General features: G+C 46.0%; 1 protein-coding gene across 3 annotated transcripts in view; it reads left to right on the plus strand.

The window, feature by feature from the left end:
- The first annotated feature begins 499 nt into the window (after window positions 1-499).
- LOC148018410 (carotenoid 9,10(9',10')-cleavage dioxygenase-like) overlaps window positions 500-24,975 on the plus strand; it is a 52,568-nt gene continuing 28,092 nt past the window's right edge. The window contains exons 1-13 of one of the 3 annotated variants that reach the window (XM_087661163.1): window positions 500-1,058; window positions 1,679-1,749; window positions 1,869-1,904; window positions 2,190-2,301; window positions 2,382-2,475; window positions 9,209-9,271; window positions 9,380-9,490; window positions 9,997-10,181; window positions 10,269-10,404; window positions 10,528-10,645; window positions 10,731-10,832; window positions 10,956-11,210; window positions 11,431-11,542. In XM_087661163.1, coding sequence (XP_087517289.1) covers window positions 792-1,058; window positions 1,679-1,749; window positions 1,869-1,904; window positions 2,190-2,301; window positions 2,382-2,475; window positions 9,209-9,271; window positions 9,380-9,490; window positions 9,997-10,181; window positions 10,269-10,404; window positions 10,528-10,645; window positions 10,731-10,832; window positions 10,956-11,210; window positions 11,431-11,542 — 1,662 coding nt within the window. In that variant the 5' untranslated portion in view covers window positions 500-791. Of the gene's footprint in view, window positions 1,059-1,678; window positions 1,750-1,868; window positions 1,905-2,189; window positions 2,302-2,381; window positions 2,482-9,208; window positions 9,272-9,379; window positions 9,491-9,996; window positions 10,182-10,268; window positions 10,405-10,527; window positions 10,646-10,730; window positions 10,833-10,955; window positions 11,211-11,430; window positions 11,543-24,975 lie in introns of all 3 variants that reach the window. The other 2 variants (XM_087661162.1, XM_087661164.1) reach the window with 2 other exon arrangements.

Raw genomic sequence — 24,975 nt, forward strand, 5'->3', positions numbered from 1 at the left:
TGTTATTTCTCATTGTAGCATCCAAGGATACAAGTTGTTTCTAATTGTTGTGCAGAGCAAGTATAGATACAAGCTTATAAGTTTGGTGCATGGTCATTGCATATATATATGAGTCTATGTACTCCTTGATGCATATGCATATTTGGCCTTTTATACATGTGAGTAAGAGAGAGAGAGAGAGTGATTGAGTGTGGATACAGAGGGGGGAGGTGTAAATGGGATGAGAGATAGAGGGCTTGTGAGTAGAGGGGAGTAAAGCATGTGATGTTTTTGTGATAGCATTACCCACTGTGCAATCCCCGCTTTGCGTGTGCTGGTTCGCGCGCAAGGAATGCTAATATACATATAATTGAACTCAAAAATCCCTCTAAAATTTAGAGTTAAAGGGTTTTTTTATCTGTTAACAAAAATGTTTTCCATGAACACTCCTTGCTCTAGGAATAGAAGGAAACAAAAATTGATGATTGTTCTCCTTGGGCAGGGAAGAGAGAATCGAGGGAATTCCGAACGATATGAAACAAGGGAGGGGAAACGTGGCACAATGAGAGCTACACGGTGACAGGCACGATGTCCCGCTACAGATAAGCCGGGCAACAGTGGCCGTGAGGGTAGAGAACTTTCTGACAAAGACGCACGCAACTCCCACACAGACATCTCGCTCACACACCCCACCCCCCCATACACACATATGTTTAAGTTTATGAAGCCCTGAGACAAGCATCGTGTAGAGAGAGACCTTCTCCCTCTGTCTGAAGTTCAGCTGTACATTGGGCATCGCACAAGACCCGGCTATGGGTGTAAAAGCACATATTGATCATCATATAAGTGTCGATGATCAGAACAATAATAATAAGGATGTGTGTCCTCCTTGCCGTTCTTGCCCTTCTCCCAAGAACGGCAAGGTAGCGCATTTCTTTGACGTCCTCGAAAAAGCCATCGTCTGGGCTTTCCGCCAATACCCTGCACCAGATAAGCCTCTCCATTACCTCTCTGGGAATTACGCTCCCGTCGACGAAACAGGACTCTGCCCCGACCTCCCTGTCATCGGTTTTCTTCCAGTTAGTCAATCAGCTTTAAATCTTAAATTACAGCTTTGATTCTGGACAGATTTGACAAGGAGTTTCAGAAATTTCCCCATTTGGGAAAAGGGGCGAGTTTTAGACATTTTCCCATGTGGTGAAAGGGGCAGGCTTTCTTTTGTTTTCCCTCTTTAGTGTTCAACATCGTGAGCTTTGCGAGGGAGGGATCACACATCTAAGTAGCTGTGGTTGGAAGCAAAGGGCTGCCAGCCCAGTGTTCCCTTGTATTTCTCTATAGTGTCTCTATAGTGTTAGGATGTTCCCTCGTTTTTCCCTATGGTGTTCAACATCACGAGCTTTTGCCTAAGAGGCACCACATACGTATCTAGGTGAAAGGTAGGGATGAAAGCTGGAGGCTGGTGTTTGCCCAGGGTATGCTTTTACTCGGGAGACATTGCATATCTATCTAGGCGTAGTTGGGGGGCAGAGGGTGCTGGCCCTGGCCCCCCACCCCCACCTAGCTAGATATGCCATCCCTCCCTTGGAGAAGCTCATGATGTTGTTGTAATTCACAAATTTTTGGGAGTTCTAGTTTTGCGATTTTGTTTATAACTCTTTGGTTCTCCCAATAATTGGATTTCCTATCTTATCTCCAACAGAGCTGCCTTAATGGAGAGTTTGTTCGAATTGGACCCAACCCCAAGTTCAAGCCTGTCGCCGGCTACCACTGGTAAGCAATTGCCCACATCAACTTCTTATAGTTGCCTTTTCATTTGCTCTCTCACATGTAATGACAATTTGTCCCATTATGTAATCTAATCATTTTCCCCTGTTTCAACATTTATGCAGGTTTGATGGTGATGGGTATGTTAGGCTTCCATCCTGGTCGTTTACTGTCTCAACTTGCAGTGATTAGTGCATCCAAGTGGGCTTCAACATAGGAATTCGTTGGTTATGTTAATGCATTGTTTTTGATGACTGGGATTGCAACATGTGCATACATATGAAATGATGTGCCAGTGCTCAATCTAACTTATGATTTTTAATGACTGTGATTTTCCACATGCACTAATATGTAATGATGTGCCAGCGTCGAATGGTTCTTCATGCAGTGGAAAGACTAATGCCTATACCACCATAGCATCTCATCATATGTACTGCTGTCTGCAGGATGATACATGGCCTTAGGATTAAGGATGGAAAGGCCACATATGTATCCCGGTTCGTTCAAACCTCCAAGTTGAAGCAAGAAGAATACTTTGGTGCTGCCAAGTTTTTGAAGGTAAGCACAGGTATGAGAATGTATTTGAATAACATAAACACATGAGCTCAAACTTACATGTTTGATTCTATGTCTTACAGATTGGTGATATGAAGGGAATGTTTGGTGCTTTGATTGGGCAGCTTTTCAGCCTTCGATGCAAATTTAAAGTGTTGGATGTATCTCAAGGTTTTGGCACGGGTAATTGTGGCTTAACCCCACTAGGTCTATCAGAGACATGAGGTGCCTACAGGATCTAGAGTACTTGAGGAGGAAGAGCATGTTAATGAAAATACTTGGACTTCAAATATATATTTTTAGGGGAAAGTGTTCTCATGGAGGCTTATGGTAGGATTATTGCTGGCCGGGGATGTGTTGAGAGCAAGAAGATGATTAGACTTAGAGGCCGACAGCATGCTTAGAATGGCTTGTATGGAGACTAGCTTGCACCTAATCAAATCTTGCCTAAGTCCTGCCATAAGCAAGGTCCTATATTACCTCCGCTTGGCTGGCCATTGATTAGCAATGTTTGAAGCCTAATTAGTATTGGACATTTGGTTGGATTGCGTGAGGTGAATTGGAGGAGAAGCCTTACACACTCTTCATTTCCTCCGTTGATAGTATATTGTGTTATAAATTGTTGACAAGGAATTCTTTTACTACACAAGGAATGGCTTTACTTTTAATGAGGCATTGGGCAATTGATCATGGGTGGCGAGGCTCTAAGTATTATTCCTTTGGAAACTTTCTTCATGGGGAGCAGCTGTGGTGTCTGACCATGGATCAGGACCTCATAGAGAGTCTATATACTATAAGAAGGCAGCTAGCAAGGAGTCATGTTGTTAGGCTCATCAGTTGTCGACCAAATTGCATGTTGTCTTCTTCTAGGCTAGACTTTATTCTCCATGATACCAGGGAAGTAAGTCCTCCCGAGTGAGCAAGTCCGAGTGTCGAATGAGATCTATCTGCCAATGCAAGAGACCTTTAAGCCGGGCAGTATGTCTCGGTACATTAGAGGCCAAATCAAAAAGAAAGGCATTCCGCGTGGTCCAAATGTGCCAGCATCCCCAGTATTTGAAAAAGTGGAATAAGATCTTCATATGCAACTGTGGCGGTGTGGGGTAGTTTGGGTGCACAAAAACCCAATCGAAAGGAGTTAGTGAGGACCCCACCACTGTGCACCAAACTTGTGACAAGAGTGACCTGATCTTCTTGGTGAGTAGGCAAGAAAGAAATCGATATCGGGTTGATTCCACAGTAGTGGTACAGAAGAAACAATTGCCATTCGAGATTCCATGCTTGGAAAGGGCCGAGGCAAGAGGAAGGCCACCAATCATCTCCCGCCAAAGAAAGACCTTGCATTTGAAAGGTGTCTTATTCAACCAGCCCTCCATTACAGTTGCCTTCCACCATGACTGAGATTTCCGCAATCTCCATACAGTATTAGCTTTCACACCCAGCTATTGATGATCTTTAATGAGAAGATGATACACCTGATTAGCAGAGGCCTTTTCCAGACTCAACCGGCCTGCAAGGTTCCAGTCCTGGCAAGGACGATCCACAGCCAGGGCAAGAAAGGATTGCTTACCCCGAAGCACCGACAAAAGCTGTTCCCATAAATCACGGTATCCGCGCGGGATCCTGAAAAGTCTCCTTGCAGTACGAAATGATGCGAAGACATTGTGAGTGGCAAGGGTAGCATCCGCAACTGAAGTCACACCCAAACTGGCCATGCGGTTAAATCTTGGTCTGAGCTCATGTTTGTCTTCCCATGAAAGTAATCTCAAGATTGCCAACAATTCCAGTTGAAAGGAGTTAGTATGCAAGCGGTCCCCCACTGGATGCCAACGCGCCTTTTGGAGCACCACTTTCCAGGAGCTGACCAAATGCAGTAACAGAGAGGAGGGACTGGAAAATCGAGAGTCTGCATTAAGGACATGCCACCAAAAGGCCCGAAGTCGTGTATTACCATGGCGCAGGCCGCTGTTCTCAAGAAAATAACGGGCTATGATGGTCCATGGGTGATGATCCACACACATGGCGCGAAAAAGAGACCAACAAAGAGCCAGCATACGAGTTTCAGTATCCAAAATAGCTCCACCACCCATGTGTTTAGGGGTATATGTATGTGACGATGAAATCCACGAAATACTTGCTTGCAATGAATCCTTCTTCCATAACATGAAACAAAGGGGGTGAGAGAGAGCCTTCAGAGTAGTAGGAGTCCACGGCAGCAATGGCAGGAAATATGTGAGCATTGGCAGCATAATTGTCTGAGCCACTTTGAGGCGGACATGGAATGGCCACGCCTGCGACTTCCAATACATAAACTTCGCTGCCAGTTTTTGTGAAATCCAGACCAGTAGTTCCTTTGGCCGAACATCCATCCCCAATGGGTATCCAAGATACCTGACAATGGAGCCATGGGAAACAACCTGGCCCTGCCAGCCCAATGACTGTAAATTAGACTCCGTGCAACTGAGTATGGCTGATTTAAAGGCATTAATGCGAAGACCCGAAGTATGACCAAAGAGTGTCCAAACATCTAATGCCTTGCGAATGTTGTCCTTGTCCGCCCGCAAAATCATAAAGCTATTATCAGCCAGGGATTGGCTAATGAAGTGCTATCCCAAAGGAAGAGACAATACGGCCAGTTGAGCAGAAGCTGCCATTGAAGATAACATTGAAAGAACCGGGTGAGTCGCCAAGGCAAAGGAGAGAGGACTCAAAGGGCAACCTTGTCTGACCGAGTGTGCAAGGACAAATGGCTATGTAGCCCCACCATTGAGCATAACTTGAGAAGAAGCCGCAACACTAATGGTGTATATCAATCGGGACATCCGAGTACCAAAACCCATAGCAGACATGAGTTCTGCAATGAAAGACCAATCTAAATAGCCAAAAGCCTTTTCCAAATCCAATTGAATCAATACCACTTCTTGACTTGAGTGCCTCGCATAGTCAATAGCCATTTGCACTTTTAAGATATTATGCAGAATGTTGCGGCCCTTGATGAAACCATATTGGAGAGGATGCACAATAGCTGGAAGGTACTTGTGAAGCCGATTCGCCAGCACTTTGGAGAAGATTTTATATATCGAACCCATCAAAGAAATTGGTCTCTAATGTTGCAGCATTGATGGCGAAGGGACCTTTGGTAGCAGTTTGATAAGGCCTTCTTTCCATGAGGAAGGCATGACCAAGTTTCCCAAACCTTTGTGATACATAGCCGCCAATGGCTTCACCAGCTGGGTGGCTGAGTTCTCAAAGAATTCATTGGGAGACCATCCCAACCAGGACTTTTATCCTTAGGCAGGTGTAACAAAACATCCATAAACTCCTCCTCGCAAATATCTGCCTCCAAAGTAGCTTTCATATCAAGTGGAACCTGTTGGCGAAGCAGAACATAGAAGACCGAGCGTGCATGCGTAACCTGGCTAGAAGGCGACGCAGAAGAACCAAGAAGATCCATAAAATAATTTCTGCACATATTGGCAACGGTCTGCGGATCAGTGACCATGCGACCTTCTGAATCCTGAAGTCTAGTCATATTTTCTCGAGCAGGAGAAGCATGCAAGGCGCGAAAGAACTTGTGAGTCTGACAGGAACTATCTTGCAACGTGTCAGTCAAGTTGTGCAGCTTGGCCCGCTGATAAGATTTCAACTGAAATACTTGAATAAGATGCGCCAAACGCATCGCTAGTGACAATAGAAATTCATCATCTGGGGTGTCCACCAGCAGCGAACGGACCAAAGCCAGCACATCCTCTGCCCGCTCGTCGCCCGTCTGGCCCGTCGCTGCCTGACCCGTCCCCGCTTGGTCGTGCGCGCTCGTCGCTCGACTGGCTCGTCCGGCCCGTTACCGCCGTCACCAGACCCGTCCGCGCTTCTGCGCGCTTGTTCGGACATGTCTGCCCTGGTTCGCGCCATTCTTGTCAGCCCACCCCATGCCCGTTCACACTTGATCGCGCGTGTTCGCCCACGTTCACCCTAGTTTGAGCCCCGTTTGACCCTTGCCCGACCTTGATCTAACCGTCTGGGAGACCCCGCGCGCACGACTGTGCCGTTTTCCCTGTCCGGCGGTCCCTGCGTCTGCACAACCACCTGCCCCGCGATTCCTCATGTCGGTGCGCCCGCCTGGCCCTTCGTCTGACCCGCCCTGCTGAACCTGTGACGTCGGCTGACCTGCCTTGCGGACCCGAGACGTCTGCTGACCTGAGACGTCGGCTAACTTGTGACCTAACTGACCTGCCTCGCGGACCTGCGACGTTGCCCTTGGCTGCGCGCCCTAACAGAGAGAGAGGACAGTAGGATGGCTGGCCTGAATATGGATTTTATCGACCGGAGGATGGTAGCCCTTGGTCCTGATTTTGATACAGAGGAGCCGGAGGAGATGGTGCCGTGCCCGGAGGACATGCCTTCTGGTTCCGACCTGCCGCCTGCGGGCAAACTCTCCAAGCATACGTCTGACGAGACAATGGGCCCTCAGGAACGTTCCTATATGTAGGTTGCCTCTGATCTTGTGGATTCGCAGGAGACTGACTGGGAGCATTTGTTGGACTTTGCCAATACGCTGCTTGGCGATTATGTCCAGCATAATCATGAAGCTTTTTCTGACTCGGGAACTGATGAAGTGCTGGAAGCCATGGTGGACCTAAAATCAGTCTTGCGGTCTTTTTCAGTGTTTTATGACCGTGCAGTTATACTTTTCTTCACTGGCAGGATCCCAGTGCTTTCCCATATTCGCCAGTGGCTGCATCATTTATTACAAGGGGAGTGTGTTGAGGAGATCTTTCTTGGACCCCGCGGCTTTTATGAGGTGCTGCTGAAATCAGAGACACATTGGGTTGAGCTCCTGTCCAAGTTGCCATTATTCTTTGATCGCCGCTTGTGTGGGTGGAAGTGGAAAATTGTCCGGCGGCCTATTGGCCATTGTTAAAGGATGCGATTGCAGTTGTGGGAACGGTGCTGGTTCCCCCAAGCCTAAGGGCTATGAATCGAAATCGTTTATGCATGTTATGGGACATGGCCGGGAAAAGGCCTGAGTGGCTTCGCCTCTATTGCGCTGGCATGCATCCTTTGCACTTTCGCTTGAAATGGGGCAACTTTGCAGGACACTGCTTTTCATGTGGTAAATTGGGGCATTTTATAGCCGAACGCCCAGAGAGACAACCTTCTTCAGATGATGCGCATATTGTGCTGCCTAAGGATGACATGGTGCCCGATGCCCCGGCACAGGAGGCCCCCCAGCCACCTAATGTTGTGAATAAAGGTAAACAACAGGTCCGGGGTTTAGATTCCCGTAGCAATGATTGGCTTGAGGCATGTCCAAAAAAAGGGAAAAAATTGGATGCAGGCCTGGCGGATTCTGGGCCTGATGCTTCACAGGATTCCGTCCGCACGTATATGCGTAGGAAAGAAATATTCTCTTCCGAGTATGCTGTGCGTACTATGGCTCCTTCAGCCCCTCATAATCAGGCTACAAGGAAAGTCTATATAGACGGTCCAAAGGGCTCCCCTGCTAAGCTGGCCTTTGATACTAGAGGTAATGTGATCACACCCTGGGATCGTCGTTATCCCCGTTCCACTCCCAAAGTAGTGGATGTTCCATCTACCTCTAAAGCAGGCCCCCAGAATTCTTTTGCAGTGTTAGCTGATTTTCTGGATGAGGGTGTCTTGGACGCTCTTGCGGAAAAGGTGAAATCGAGGCAACAGGTCCCTCGTTCTTGATTCTCTTTTTTGAAGATATATGAAGATAGCCACGTGGAACGTGAGAGGCATTTGCTCTTGTCATAAGCAACATGCCATGTGGACTGTATTGCATGAAAACCAGTGGGACGTCTTGTGTGCGGTTGAGCACAAGAGTCACGGTGAAGGAGGAAAAGTTGTGGATTGCCATGGATTCCGCCTGTTTTATGGAGGGACACATGCTATGCACAATTCGGGCATGCTTATGATTGTCCATGAGAAATACCAGCCTGTTCTTATTAAAAATGATGTACAGGGCCGCTTTCTGGTAATCGAAGTTTTATTTGAAGGAGAGATTTTATGGTTGCTGGGCCTCTATGCTCCGAATGACCCCGCTTCCCGATGGGATCTTTGGACGACTTTGCAGAGCTCCATGTCACTTGGCAGAAGGGGTTTTTTGATGGGAGATTTCAATATGTGTGTTGACTCTTCTCAGTTCACTTCAGGGCATTCGGTAATGGATGCTCCGGAAAGCCGGGTGTGGAATGCCTTTGCTCTTCAAGTACTTAAGCAAGATCTCTGGTCTTGGCTCCACCCTTCTTCTTCAGGGTTTACTTTTCATTCCGCACAATATACAACTACTTGGCCGCGGTTGGACCGAATGTATATCATGCAGGGGGATGATTTTCTTCTCGAGATGCTGGAAATGAAAGTCTTGCAGCAATATGCATTGTTGGACCATTTCCCCCTCCAGCTTGAGCTGCTTGCACAACCTATTGCACCTTTTATGCAGTTGTTGGATAGACTCCCTTTACGTTTCAACTCGTCCTATTTGAAGCATCCAATCTTTCAGGGCTATATGCAGCAATTGATTGAGAGGTTCTTATTGGACTTCGCCTCTGAGGGCTTGGCTCCCTTTGCACGGCTGCTCTCTAATGTGCAGCGGGTTGCTCGGCAGTATGGGATCCATCATGCCTCTATTTGTCGGCGGTTAAAACCTCTCTCTCTCTCTCTCTCTCTCTCTATGCCAAAACATCTTTTTTCTCTAGCTAACCAGGTTTTGTGACCATTTCTCTGCACATCTATAGCATCTCCTCTCTTTTGTGTATTCAACCAACCATTGATGTGCCTTAAAGCATCTGAGTTTTCGGGTCAAGTTTCAAATAACAGAGTTTATGGTTTTTTTTCTTGCATGACTTCACATTACTGAAATCTATGATATAGAATATGTGCATATCAGGCAACACTGCCATGGTATATCATGATGGAAAGCTTTTGGCATTACAAGAAGCTGATAAGCCATGTGAGTTGCCTTTTGGTCTCTTTACTATTAATTTCTTAATGGTTGAAATAGTTTTTTGAATGCACACCTGCTGGTTTCAAAGCTGTGCTCTTTTCAATCTGTCTGTAGATGCAATCAGAGTTCTAGAGGATGGCGATCTTCAGACCATTGGCTTGCTGGATTATGAGAAGCGTTTGACACACCCTTTCACTGCACACCCAAAAGTTGATCCCGTAACAGGTAAGGAGTAAAAAGCTCATCTTATATTACTAATGTGCTGGCACTGGAAAGACTGCTTTACTAAAATGCCTGTCATGTTATAATTTATTTGAGCAAATATATTCAGCTAGCAGAACGAGCAATGTGAACATAAGGGCATTCACCCAACCATGTTCAGTCTTATTTCTTTGCATGCCCAAGTAGATATCCTCCCTCAAGATGTTCACTGGCCTTGACATGTGACGAGAATTCATAACACATTTGAGAGACTGAACATCATCTGGCAGCTTCTGCCTTTAGAGATGTCCCTTCCATGGGACAATCAGATATTATAGAGTTTAAATGTTGTTTTAACTGTTGAACCTAGTGTATACAGAACAACTGACTCTAGCACTTGTGTAGGACTTCTGATTTTTGTCTTCTTACATGATGAAAAGAAGCTCGTGAGTGTTGTACAAGAGATTCTGTTATTTTTTGTGACATAATGAGTGTTTTGTGGTCTTACTAATCTGATGCGCATTGAACAGGTGAGCTATTTACATTTGGTTACCAGTTTGAACGTCCATATTGTACCTACCGTGTGATATCAAAGGATGGAAAAATGCAAGATCCAGTCCCAATAACAGTCTCAGGGCCAGTGATGATGCATGATTTTGCAATAACCGAAAATTATGCCATCTTTATGGACATGCCTCTGTACTTCTTACCCAAGGTGCAACTCAAAAGTTTGGGATTCAACAATCACTGGTTTTGTCATCTGAAACTTGGTCAGATTTTAACACAATTTTCTCAATTTCAGGAAATGGTGAAGGGAAACTTGATAGTTTCATTTGATCACTCCAAAAAAGCAAGATTCGGAATTCTTCCGCGCTATGCTAAAAATGAATCCACAATCAAATGGTTTGAGCTTCCCACATGTTATGCATTTCATAATGGTAACTTTTCAACGGGCCTCTGTCTGTGCTTCTCATTCCATGTACATATGTTGAGACTACTGAGGTCTTGTAACATTGGGACTTGGTCTAATTCCCTAAGACACGATTTGCCTTTGTCTGCAGTCAATGCATGGGAGGAAGGTGATGAGGTCATCCTGTATACTTGTCGGTTACCAGAAGTTGATCTTGAAATGGCATCTGGGTCACTAAAAGAAAATTACAAAGAATTTGAAAATCAACTGTAAGGTTTTTATCTACCTTGTCGAGTCCTTAGAGCTTGCTGCACTTGGATTCTGATGTGACAGCAACTAAAAATTATCTTTCAGCTATGAGCTACGCTTTAACTTGGCGACAGGAACAGCATCACAAAGACAGCTTTCTCTATCTGCTGTTGACTTCCCCCGTATAAATGACAAGTATACTGGAAGGTGAGATTTCAAGGGTTTTATGCCATTGATAATCTATTATCATTTTGACTGTAACTTGGAGTAGTAAGAGTTTATGCTAAAGAACAAGTTGAAGTTCACATTTCTTTTATTTTCATTTTCAAGGAAGCAACAATATGGCTATTGCACATTGCTTGAGCAATCAACAAAAGTTCAAGGCCTAGTCAAATTCGACTTGTGGGCTGAACCTGAATTAGAGGGAAAGGTCCAAATTGAAACTGGAGGCAATGTGAGGGGAGTGATACAATTTGGAGCTGGAAGATACGGCTCAGAAGCCATCTTCGTTCCTCGACTGTCTGATGCAGATGAAACTGAAGATGATGGCTACCTTATCTGTTTTGTACATGATGAAAATGCAGGGTAGGAATGCTGAATTCAATAAAAGTCATATTTGATGCATTGTTAAGCTACAGAAAATATATTGTAACACAAATTAGCAAATTTCAGGAAGATATCCAGAGTAGTACCTGAATTTTTTTGAATTTTGAGAGGCCATGGGCAATTGAACTTTGTGGACACTAACTGAAGATATACTCTGCATTTCAATAATCTCTCACATGAGTGCTTTCTGATCACACAGGAAATCTGAAGTCGTTGTGTATGATGCAAAAACCATGGCAACTGAACCTGTTGCCACTGTCAAGCTTCCTTCCAGAGTACCTTATGGATTTCATGCGCTCTTTCTCACAGAGGTGAGTTTCCTAATATTTTGTTTGCTGATCCTCCTAGGCAGAAGTGTGAAGTACTCTTTGACCATATTACAAGTAACAAGTCTAGGATCATTTGCCACGGCTGAATTTGGTATTGTTCTGAGCTGCTCTCTCAAAGACACATATATTATTTTCTTTTCCATAATACAAGGCATTAAACCTGAGGGATAAAATCATAAGTTTGCAGTGTGGAGAAATACAAGTCTGTTCATCAAAAACAGGCATGCAAACTTCAAAAGCAACTTGAGGCCATTAATGATGCCAACGAGATCATCTGCTGGTAGCATTGATCCACTAGCAAAAGACAATATTGATTTGACTGTCTGACTAATTAATTGAGGACCCACAGTGCCTTGAAATAACCAAAAGTATGTGGTTTTGAATAAGTACATAAGTAGACTAAATCCTTAATTGTATATATATGTTGGCTCAATCATTCAACACAATATCTTATAAAATGACTGTTTATAGTCTTTTTTAATGTCCAGGACTTTGGTCCATTATGCGCTTATGGCATGGGAACCTTTTGATAAGGTTCTTGTTCATTCTGTTACTTGAAATTGGTTGTCTTCAGAGGTTATCAAGGACAATGCTGCCATAGGTGCACTACACTCTCCCCTAGTCAGCTGGCATGTCATCTTCAACTGCAACACTCCTGCTCCTATTGGAGCTGGAGTCTGCTGGACAGCCACAGAAGTCTCTTGGAAATATTGCTAAATTGCTCTGCAAATTGGTAGTGTGCAAGTGTCTCCTATTGCATTGTTGGGGTTAAATTGACGGAATTCCCCCATTCACCAACTAGTATAGTGGTGGAGAATCATATCTGGATCATACTCTAGGCTGGCAGTGATAGCCTCAATGGTAAAAGGAGCCAAGTTTGTTTTGGGAATCCTCCTTAACTAGACTGCTTTACATACAGCAAAGCAAGCTGCCTTGTACTCTGTTTCGGTAGCAGACAATGCCATAGTTGGTTTGCTTCTTATTGATCCAAGAGAAAATTCCTGAACCTAAAAAGAAACAATATCTAGAAATTGGCTTCTTGGAATCATTGTCACCTGGCCAATCTGAGTCACAGTTTCCCGTGAGAGTACTTTGGAAAGTGTATGTGATACCATAGCCAAGAGTTTCCTTCAAGTATTTGAGCATCCGCATCCCAACTTTCCATTGACTTCTCAGGGTTTGTTTGAGAACTTGCTCAAAACACCACCAACAAAATTGATATCTAGCTTGGTGTTACACAAGTGGATGAGGTTGCCAACCAACCTCTTGTACCTTCGAATATCTGCTCATGCTGATGTATCCTCAATGGGTAACTTCACATTGACCTCCATAGGTGTAGCTATCTCCTTACACTTTGTCATACCAAATGTTTTTAAGATCTCCCATGCGTACTTCTTTTAAGAGATGAAGAATTTGCCAAGCACTTGCTAGACTTCAATCCCCAAACAATAGTGCAACAAGCCCAAGTCTGTCATTTCAAACTCAGAGCTCAAAGCCTTTCGGGTTTGATGGATTATATCTTCATAGTCACCTATAATAAGAAGGTCGTCCACATATAGGACAATCACTACGGACTTTTCACTATCCCTGTAGATATACAAGTAAGCATCTAAGGCATATCTTTTGAAATTTAAACCTAGAAAGAATTTATCTATCTGTTGGTATCATGCTTTAGGGGATTGTTTCAGCCCATATAATGCCTTCTTCAGCTTACAAATTTTGTTCTTAGAATGGGGGGCCTCAAACCTTGGTGGCTGAGTCACATACACATCCTCCTTGAGGTTACCATTTAGGAACGTTGATTTGACATCCATTTGGTAAACTGGCCACTTCTTATGAGTAGCCATTGCAAGTACTATGCGAATAGTGGTCATTCTAGCAGTTGGAGCAAATGATTCTTAAAAATCAAATATTTCAATCTAAGAAAATCCCTTTGCAACTAATTTGGCTTTATACTTTTCTAAGTTGCTATCAGTCTTGTACTTTATCTCCTAGACCCATTTGGTGCCAATAATATCTCTTTTTTGGCCGATCCACTAGCTCTGAAGTGTCATCTTCATGATGTTGTTATACTCGGCCTGTATAAGTGCTCTCCATACTAGATCAGCAAGTGCTTCTTCTAAGTTTGCTGGCTCCTTTACTTCTCTCATAATCTTAGTCATCAAGGTCTTTTTGACTATGTGAGCAAAAGCCTTTCTTTGCTCCTCTATTCTCAGTGACCTTCTTGGTCCATTTTCTTTTTCTCAGTTGTGGCATGCATAAGATTGTTGTAATCATAGAGCTGCTTCACCCATCGCGGCAATGGCTTTTCTGGTGGCGTGATTGCAAGTTAGTAAACTTTTTCCTCATCATCTGAAGATGATGCTTCCTCCTCCTTGAAAGTAGGAACAACTCTTGGGAAAGGTTCATAGTGGACTTCTTGGCTTGATGATAAAGTGAAAGAACTTCTATTCTCCTTCTTCACTGTATGTGGATGCTTTTTGAACATCACAACACGGCTTGCTATGATCTTCTTTGCCTCTTGGTCATACAATTTGTAATCCTTTTGCTCATCACTATAACATAAGAAGATACATTTTGTGCTTTTTGGATTTAACTTGTTTCTCATATCCTTCGGAACATGTGCATAACATTTCCATCTAAAAGTTCTAAAACGTGAGATAAATGATTTCTTACCAGAATAGGTCTCATGAGGAGTTTTTGTCAGAGATCATAGCCTGTTTCAGGCAGGCAGCAGCAGGCAGCAGCTGCACAGTCCAGCTGCACAGTCGGACTGTGCAGTCGGACTGCCACGTGGCAGTCCGACTGCCTGCAGCTGATTTTTATCAGGCTGCGCCTTATTTTGGCGCCCCATCCTAGGCAGATTTTCGCCTATTTATTGCTGACGTTTTCAGCAGTCTGGCATTCATTCTCTGTCGCAGATTACAGACCGGTGCCGTGCAGATCTCTGTCTCTGTTCGCAGATTTCTGACAGCAGACAGTGCAGACTGCAGCAGACTTCGAGGTGGACAGCAGGTCGCATCGTCGAGGTGGAGACACGCAGTCCAGCGCACTGCGCCCGTGTATATCTTTGTATTCAGCATTCTTTATACAGCAGATCTTCAGTGTACACTGTCTCTTTCTCTCCCTTCTCTCTCTGCGTTCTCTCTCTCTCAGTCCTACGCTTCCGCACCGCTGCACTCTGACATGGTATCAGAGCAGTGTTTGAGGGCTGACTGAGCGCAGAATTAACCTGAAGAGGAGTTTCCATCGCGACACAAATTTGCGTTTTTTGCGTTTAAGGGCAGACAGGAGGGCTGCGCCTTGGAACAAGGCTGAAACGAGTGTGGGCGCACAGGAAAGGAGTACAGGTGGTGGATTTGCTGCTGTTTACTGCTGTTTGTCGCGGAGAAAGTTTGAGTTTTCAACCTAAAAGTGCAGGTTTTGCTTTTTCATCGCCTCCGGCGGGTGAAGGAGCTTCGGGACGCTGAAGAGCCTTAGCAGGCTGAGTCTACTCAGTCAGAGGGGGCTGCTTTTGCGTTTGAGAAGGCATTGCAGGTAAAGATGTCTACAGAGATGGACTTGGAGTTCCAGGCGATTATGGACCGGAAGGTGCCTGTCCTACCGGCTCTTCCTACAGATCAGAAGCTCGACGGCGACAACTACCGCATTTGGCGCGTTATGATGTTGGCCATTCTGGAGTCCTATGATTTGGCGGAGTTGGTACAGGAAGATATTGACCGGCCCTCGGTAAGAGATGAGTCCAAACTCTCTTCCGATGCTCGTACGGAGTTGGCCAGGGCCCAGTCTCATTGGGACAAACTGAATGCCAGGATTCGATCCTTTCTCTTTCTATCATGCACTACAGCCGTGATCGCTCACATCGAGCACTTGACGGTGGCTCGTGAGATATGGCTGGAGCTTGATCAAATGTACAATCGGATGACCCTGATGAAGAGGGTTTCTTTGGAGGTTCAGATGCGGACCTTGTCCGTCAATAAGTCTTCTTCGCTAAGGGAACACATTAACAAGCTAAGGCAGCTACAGATGCAGGTTCAGAATGCGGGGAAGCCGATCTCCTCCGAAGACATGGCGATTACACTCTTGTCCCAGTTGCCGCCACGATTCGGTACATTTTACTCTGCCCTTATTGCTTCAGGGCGCGAGTCTACTCTTCGATGGGAGGAGTTGGTTCCTATGGTCTTGGACCAAGAGGAACAGTTAAAGGGACAGAATGCTTCCAAGACGGAGGCGTTGACAGGTCAAGCCTCTCAGAAGAAGGGGAAGGACCAAAAGAAGAAGAAGGGGGATAACAAGTCCAAGAAGGACAAGGAGAAAGACAAGGACAAAGACTCCACATGCCATATTTGTGGAAAGACTGGCCATTGGAAGAAGGATTGCCCTGACAAAGACTCGAAGGACACCAAGAAGAAGGACACCAAGGATTCTGGAGCGGTGGCTGCACCCTCATCAGCTGCATTTCTACATTTAGTTGTCATTGAGGACGCTTCTCCGAATGCTTCTGATGCTGCGATGGCGGCTTCCCAATCTCGAGAGTGGATTATTGATAGTGGTGCCTCACGGCACATGACTCCTTCATCAGATGGTGTTGCCCAGCTGCGACCTTCGCGTGGGCAGGTTCTCATTGGAGACAGCTCTTCTGTTTCTATTGCAGGTCGGGGTAAGATGCAGCTTATTCCGGATGGACGAGGTGGCACCCATACTTCAGAGGTTTTGCATGTACCAGGATTGGGGTACCATCTCCTTTCAGTCCATAAGATTTGTTCCCTTGGTCTTCTGGTGGAGTTTGACAGTTCTACAGTGCGAGTCCTTGATCGTGAGTCGAGGAAGGTTCTATCATGTGGATATGAGGAGAACGGCATTTACAAACTGAAGTCTTCCACTGCCCTCTCTACTCTTCTTCTTACCTCACAGTCACAGTCTGAATTATGGCATGCTAGGTTTGGTCACCTGAACTATGACTATCTTTGGAAGGCGTCACGGGGACAGCTTGTTCGAGGGTTGCCGGATATAGTGGTGAGCCAGCAGCCATGTGTCTCCTGCATAAAGGGGAAGCAGCATAGGGATGCCATTCCCCACACCGCTTCGCGGCGGTCTACTTTACCGATGGAGTTAGTATCTACGGATCTATGTGGCCCTATGAGGAATGAGTCCCTGCGTGGGAGCTCGTACTTCATGCTGATCGTGGATGACTATAGCAGGATGACATGGGCCTACTTTTTGGCACTAAAATCAGAAGCTTTCTCGCACTTCAAGGATTGGCTTCTCTTTGAGGAGAACCGATCAGGCCGGAAGTTGAAGACCTTGCGATCCGACAAGGGAGGTGAATTTGTCTCTAATGAATTTGCTCGGTTTTGTGCAGATAGAGGAGTTCACCAGGAGTTTGCCAATACGAATACTCCACAAGAAAATGGTATTCTCGAACGGAAGAACCGCAGTGTGATCGAAATGGCGCGCACCATGATGGAGCACCGACAGACCCCCCAGGTTCTGTGGGCTGAGGCTGTGGCTACTGCAGTCCACATCCTTAATCGATCTCCTACTTCGGCCGTGGAAGGGATGACTCCATTTGAGGCGTATTTTGGGTCGAAGCCAGATGTTTCTTACTTTCGGGTCTTTGGGTGTGATGCCTATGTTCACATTCCCAAAGGTCACCGTGACAAATTCGAAGCGGCTTCCCGCAAACAGGTATTTGTTGGCTACAGCTCCCAGTCCCAAGGCTACCGACTCTTTGATCCCGTCAAGCGGGATGTATATACTAGCCGTGATGTGCGGTTTGTGGAGGTTCCGGCTTCTTCAACGGGGGAGGAGCATCCCGTTCTTGGAGATCCAGGGGAGAGTTTGGCTCCTTCTACAGTTCCACTGGAGCCTGTGCCGTTTGATTATGATTCTGTTTCTGACACAGAGTCTACTGTTCCACCGGATCCTTCTGAGGAGTTACCACCGGTGGACATTCCAGAGTCTTCTACTGATGGAGAACGTCGAGGGGAGGTTCGGCCTCCTCCTCGCTGGGCCCGTGACACACTCCGTGATTCAGGGATCGAGGGGGTTCCTGAGGAGTGGGGACCGCAGGATGGTCCGCGGCGGTCACGGAGGCACCAGGCGCATTCTTCGGAGCTTGTTTGCTCCAATTATTGTTTGATGTCCCGAGTTATGCAGGATCGAGAGCCCACCTCCGTGAAGGAGGCTTTACAGTCCGCCCCATGGAAGAAAGCTATGGAAGCTGAGTTGGAGGCTATTGAGAGGAATGGCACTTGGTCACTTGTGCCACGCCCCCCGAAGAAGAAGGTGATTGGAGTCAAGTGGGTCTTCAAGACCAAATATCTCAGTGATGGTACTTTGGATAAGCACAAGGCTCGCCTTGTTGCTAAGGGTTTTGCCCAGCGCCCAGGGATTGACTGTCATGACACCTTTGCCCCTACAGCTCGTATGGCAACCATTAGAGCTGTTCTTGCTTTGGCTGGCCATAGGAGATGGCCTGTTTATCAGCTGGATGTGAAGTCGGCCTTCCTGAATGGTGATTTGAAGGAGGAGATCTACGTTGAGCAGCCTCCTGGCTTTGGTTCTTCCGATGGGAAAGTCTACAGGTTGAAGAAGGCCCTGTATGGTCTCAAGCAGGCCCCGCGAGCTTGGAACGAGAAGATTGATTCGTTCCTCCAGACTCAGTTGGGATATCGGCGGTCCAAGGCCGATCCGCAGCTGTATGTTCACACTTCCGAGGATGGTTGTGTGCTGTTTGTATTATATGTTGATGATTTGATTGTCACAGGTGATGATGCACAGCAGGTCCAGGAGACAAAGTCAGCTTTACATCGGACGTTCGAGATGACGGATTTGGGGCTACTCCATTTCTTTTTAGGACATGAGATTTTTCAGTCTCAGAGGGGGATCTTTCTCTCCCAACAGAGATATGTACAGGAGCTCTTGGTGTCTTTTGAGATGGATGATTGTCGGGCCCTCTCTACTCCTATGGATCCGAACTGGAAGGCCACTTCCCACTCAGCTTCTCCTTTGGCGGATGCTTCCCGCTATCGACAGTTGATAGGGTCTTTGATTTGGCTTCTCAACATCAGGGTTGATCTATGTTTTGCTGTTGGGCTCTTGGCAGGGTTCATGAGTGAACCTAAGACGGTGCATTGGCAGGCTGCTCAGAGGATACTTCGGTATCTGAGGGGGACGTCTGATTTGGGGATTCATTACCCCGCAGGGATAGATGGGTCAGATCTTGTACTTGCAGGTTGGAGCGACTCGGATTGGGCCGGTGACGTGGACCACAGGCGGTCTACAACAGGTTACTGCTTTACTTTGGGTGCAGGTGTTATTTCTTGGAGTAGCAAGAAGCAGCCCACGGTAGCCCTTTCGTCTACTGAGGCGGAGTATCGGGCCGCGTCTTCCACCACATGCGAGGTTGTGTGGCTTCGGAGACTGTTGGAGGAGCTTGGGTGCCCCCAGACTCGTCCTACATTGCTGCGATGTGACAATGAGAGTTGCATTGCCTTGGCGAGGAATCCTGTTTTTCATGCCCGGACGAAGCACATTGAGATCCAGTACCACTTCATCCGAGAAAAGCTTTTGGATGAGACCATCACTGTGGAGTATTGCAAGACGGAGGATAATCTTGCGGATTTGTTTACGAAGGCGCTTCCTCAGGCTCTACTTCGGCAACATTCCAGATCCCTCAGGCTTCTGCCCTGTCCAGGCTCTGAGAGGGGGTGTCAGAGATCATAGCCTGTTTCAGGCAGGCAGCAGCAGGCAGCAGCTGCACAGTCCAGCTGCACAGTCGGACTGTGCAGTCGGACTGCCACGTGGCAGTCCGACTGCCTGCAGCTGATTTTTATCAGGCTGCGCCTTATTTTGGCGCCCCATCCTAGGCAGATTTTCGCCTATTTATTGCTGACGTTTTCAGCAGTCTGGCATTCATTCTCTGTCGCAGATTACAGACCGGTGCCGTGCAGATCTCTGTCTCTGTTCGCAGATTTCTGACAGCAGACAGTGCAGACTGCAGCAGACTTCGAGGTGGACAGCAGGTCGCATCGTCGAGGTGGAGACACGCAGTCCAGCGCACTGCGCCCGTGTATATCTTTGTATTCAGCATTCTTTATACAGCAGATCTTCAGTGTACACTGTCTCTTTCTCTCCCTTCTCTCTCTGCGTTCTCTCTCTCTCAGTCCTACGCTTCCGCACCGCTGCACTCTGACAGTTTTGCCCTTAAGAGCCTTTGTGTAACTCCGATTGAGAATGTAGACTATAGTATTAACAGCTTTTGCCCGTTAGACAATCCCTTGCCCTTAAGTATTTACCTTGCCATTTTCACAATGGTGTGATTTCGGCATTCAAATATGCCATTTTGTTGAGGTATGAGGCGCTGTCAATTGATGCTTAATCCCTTTGCTCTTGGAAAAGTCTTTAAACTCTTTTGAGTTAAACTTACCACCACCATCTGTTCTAAACTTCTTCACACTTTGCCCTGTTTCATTCTCAACAAGTTTTGGCCGTTCTTTAAACTTACCAAAAGCTTGAGCCTTATCATAAAGGAAGTACACCCACATCTTCCTATTGATTAAGAAGATTTTCTCAAAGCTTTTGTAGGCATTTTATTGTACAAGTCAGCTTACATCACTCTTGGAGGAGCCTTCGCTCTGTCCTTGCTTTCTTGTGGAAATGCCTTTCTCTGCTACTTGCCTATCATACAAGCTTCACATGGTTGCTTCATTTCACTTACTACAAGTAGGCGAGCAACCATACCTTGCTTATGCATCTGCTTCAACACTGCAAAACCAATGTGACCAAATCTTTCATGTCAAAGTTTACTTGTGCTCATACTAGTGGTGGTTGTAAGAGCACTTAGCTCATACAGGTTGTTCCTTCTTTCTCCTTTACCAACATTGTTGATAATTTCTGCACTTGTCTTAGTGAATCTCACCTCATAGCCAATATCAATTATTATAGAAGCAACTAATAGCATATTTCTCTTAATCTCTAGAACATACAACACATTTGAAAGATTCTTGAGTTCACCTTTTGCCGTAACACAAAGGAAATAGTACATGTGCCCTAAGCAGGGCATTTTGCATCATTCCCAATTGTCACAATGATGGATTCTTGTAGAGGCTTCATATTACTGTATAAACCTTTCTTGTTGGTCATATGACGGGAGACACCACTATCCAATTTCCTTGAGTCAGTGTTAGATATTTCTGGCACCAAGGAATAGACTTCCTTCATGGTTGCCATGAATAACTCCAACTCTGCTTCAATTGTATTGGTTGTCTTCGTCCCTTTAGTCTTCATGGCATTATTCTTTTTATCTGCCTTTTTGACACAATAATTTGCAATTGCATGTCCTTTCTTCTTGGAGTAGAAGCACTTTCCTTGAAACTTTTTTTTACTACCCTTCTCCTTTTTGTCATCATTTGTAGAGGAATCACCTTTGCCTTTTCCATTGGTGGAGAATGCAACATCTCCATTGCTGCTACCTTCTTGGGCTTTAAGCCTCAACTCCTTCATTAGTAGTGTACAAAATTCCTGGAATGTCAAAGCTTGGAGTCTCACATGAGTGTTTAGGGTAGTTACCAATCCATCAAAATTTGGTCGACAAATCTGAAGACACCTCTGAGCTAGCTCCTCACTAGTCTTTTGTATCCTAGCATCAGCCATCTGGTCGAGAACCTTGATTCAAGTGATGAATGCTTCAGCTGTCTCTCCTTAAGCAAACTTCTCTATTGCTAGTTGATTTTCCAAGTTCTGAATCCTTGTTTGATTTCACGTTTTGTTCTGACTCCTAAGTACGTTCCAAGCCTCTGATGCCTTGGTTGTGTGTTGAATCAAGGTCAAAACACTTTCAGAACAGCTTGTAACTAAGGCACATAATGCATGTATATTCCTTTGTTTTCAAGCGTATAGAAGATCTACATTTGGAGGAATCATAATTCTCGAATTAGATGGGTTGGAGATGGCTTGTGTTTTTGGGTTAGTTCCCAGCATCGTCTCTAGAAGCTCATAAGAATCAAGGATAGTTGTGATTCTAAACTTCCACAAAGTATAGTTTGTACCATCTAACTTGCATTTACTAAAGGTTGGTGGACAAATCCTTAGCGTTTGAATTAATGGTAAAACACCACTACCACCTGATGCGCCAATACCGCTACTTGATGCAGCATAAGACATTTTTTCTCTTCATTGTTGAAGCTCCTGCCTCTCGTGTACTCTTCACTCCTCAAAGTCCCTAGGCTCTAATACCATGTAGAAATTACACGCCACAATGAAAAGAATCTGAGCATGGAGTAGAGAACACACGATAAATATGAGAAAAGCAGAGACTACTTTAATTTCAAACGAACTGATACAAAGATGGCTCTATCCACCTGTGCGCTTCCACCATGAAGCTTAGATGGCGATCTAGATAGATGATAGGCGAAGAGCTTAGGGTAACTAGAAGAACTCTAATTGGGTGAAAGATAGATTGACAGTGGCTTTAGAGCAGTCTTCCTTTTATAGCGCGGGAAGTAGTTTGGTTAGCAAGTTCAACCATATTATGAATCTTTCCTAGTGGGCCAGGGAATATTCCAAGAAATATTTCCTTTACTGTCAGGCCGAGAGCGCTGCCCTAGGCTCTCATCAGGGGGGCTGCTCCCTGAGACCCCCTGGATCCCAAAACCAAGATTTCTGAAAACACATTCCGCAACTTGATGCTTTGTGCCTCGAGTTGCTACCAACATAACTACTCTATCTAACCCAAAGGTTAGTCCACAAAGATCAACTTTTTGCCATTTGGTCACATAGACCTCATCTCACATACGAGTTAGGACCCACCCAATGTCCATGCTCATATATGGCCTCTGCCCCCCGCCTACCACATGATCTCTCCTCATCTCGAAGTTGCTCCTTAATCTCCTTTGACCGCCCCCTTCCCCCCAGTTGCTCCCTCCATCTGCAACAATGTTTCCCCCTCCTGTAGCACAACAGCTTGATTGATAAGTTCTCACCAGGGACGTGCAATGGAAATCTTTGGTCAGACGCCGGTGCATTTTGTGAGTGTCCCCCAGTCAAACACCTTGCACATCGTCCTCTTTGAGGAACAGCTCTTAGCCGTCTGTGCCATAGAGCTAGAACTGAAAGAAACAACAATCTTTGGTTAGGTCGTAGGATACTCCCTATCCAGGTCCTAGCTTTGGGATTGGCTTCACTCCATGCTACGCATTGGCACAGCGTAGATTACAGAGGCAGTTCTCATGGGTCAAGGGATCTTCATGGTTCGACTTACCTCTGCGGACACAACCTGTGAGCTAGTGGATAGCTCACCTTATTTCTCCACGAAGGGGGTCATGTATATGGTTCCATGGTATAGTGGCTTCACAGTGAAGGAATTCGCACTCCATAATAGGTTTCTTAGATACTCGGTCACCCTACTATTCCCTGAACTGGCGATAGAGTATCATTAGCTAGTAAAGGACTTCGGACGGCTCTTCGGCACTGTTCTTTTTGCCTCCTTTGCGGATGTAGTGATAGCCGCAAGAGTCCCGAAGGTGGTTGTGAAAGATACAAAGAACATACCAAAGTTTCTGGAGATTTGAGGCAGGCAGACACTCCTTCAGGGAGCAAGTTATTGTGACTAGGCAGCCATGGCAGTGCTTGCGATGCCATGACTGGGCATTAGGCAACAGATTGCATGCGCTTCAGAGCCAAGGTGGCTCGCCAACAGGCCCGCAGGTGGATGCTAATAGCTTTACACGCGTCCAGCCTCGATAGAGGGGGAGACGATAGGAGGGGTCTTAGTCAACCCCTCAAACATAGCCATGGCAGCAAAGAGCAAAAGGGCGAGCAACGGAACCCCCAGCAAAGCACCCATGGAGGCGTCACAGGCTACCCCATTCGAGATCCCACAACCCCCATACCCACCCCCTCCTCATGGATCTCCTCATCCTTTCCCTTCCCTCCCCTCCACACCAAAAAAAAAAAAAAAAACTCGCCTCCTACCTCCGATCACCCCACCGTCTCTCAATCTTCCTCCTCCCCACCATCTCCCCTGCCGATTGGTCTCCTTGATCCTCACCTAGTACATGTGACAGCCCCACATAGCCACTAGCTCATCTGACCTAGCCGCCCATTATACTTTCCCTAGATAGGTATAGTTGCTGCCACAGGAGTTCTTCCACAGTGGGTCCGTGGTTCTACTTCAGAGTTGTAGAGTGCGGAGAGTTTCCACTACCTCTGGAGATGGGGATCTTCATTGTCCGCAAGTCAAGGAGCGTTAAAGGTCCATTTACAAGCACCACACCGGATGGACCAAACTATGCTTTCTTCCTTCAGACCTCTCATTCAGGAGACTGGACGATGACATAGATAGAGGAGGAGGTGAAGGGCCAAGTTGCAGACCATGTCTCCCAATGGATGAGAGAAGGTGAACTAGCACTCTTTTCGCAGCAGTGGCTAGAGTGCATGATGGACATGAATTAGTGGGCTGGAGTTGAGGTCCCACATCTGAGCACTATTTTCCGAGCCCCTTGTAACGTGTCCACTTGTATCTTCAGGACATGTCTTAGCAGTCCGTTGGAAAGTATGTCTAGAAAGCTCCGCCCGGCACTGCCATGGAATGTTACGGGGTTTGCGATCTAGGGCTTTCTGCGTCTGCCACGTAGCGGAAGTATTCCGGCCATTCTCACTTAGGATCGTCCTGAATTAGGGTTTTTCTTATTGGTCATTTTCTAACGGCAACTAGCGTTGGACCCAAGTGAACTACTTTACGCAGAAACGCCAGGTCCGAAGCTGATTCACGTTGCACTTGGTTCAAGGAGAATGGGAAACAAGAGGGATGCAAAGCTCAACCTCTCTGCCATAAGGCATAGTCCCATTCCATTTCCCTAAAATAGCGTAAATCGGGATCAATCATAACTCTAGGTCAACGCTTTTGTTGTTCGTGATCTTTGACGATGTTCCTGTTGTCCATCGTGATTTGAGAAAGTTCCAGGCCAACCGGGACCACCCATCCGAATGACGGACCTATGGCCCATCCCGCACTTTCCTCAGGTTGTTTTAGTTATTTAATTATCTAACACATTAGTTGGATATGTAACAAACCAGCTTCTTTAATTAACACGTTAGACATTGGTTCCTTCACGTAATCTTATCACTTGACATAGAAAAACAATATCAAACAAGTTCCTTATTATCAGGTTATCATATTTATCTTTGAAATACAAAGAGTCCAGCCCGAATGCTTATCCACAATCCGCCCGAAGGCTATCCAGCAATCCACAGGGATCACTAATCCAAGTTTCCGCCCGTAGACTAGTATACGGGCCTCGAGATCCAATCCCGAGTCACGTTAGCCTCTTGTGCAGGGCCCGGAAGGTGAGGGATTTACGGCCAAAGTCCCCCTTGGCACCCAAGCGTCCTCTTGCTCCAAGTAGCGCTCA

The sequence above is a fragment of the Lygodium microphyllum genome, chromosome 21, assembly GCF_053477565.2.
Source record: "Lygodium microphyllum isolate KBCC chromosome 21, Lygodium_microphyllum_v1.1.10, whole genome shotgun sequence".
NCBI lineage: Eukaryota > Viridiplantae > Streptophyta > Polypodiopsida > Schizaeales > Lygodiaceae > Lygodium > Lygodium microphyllum.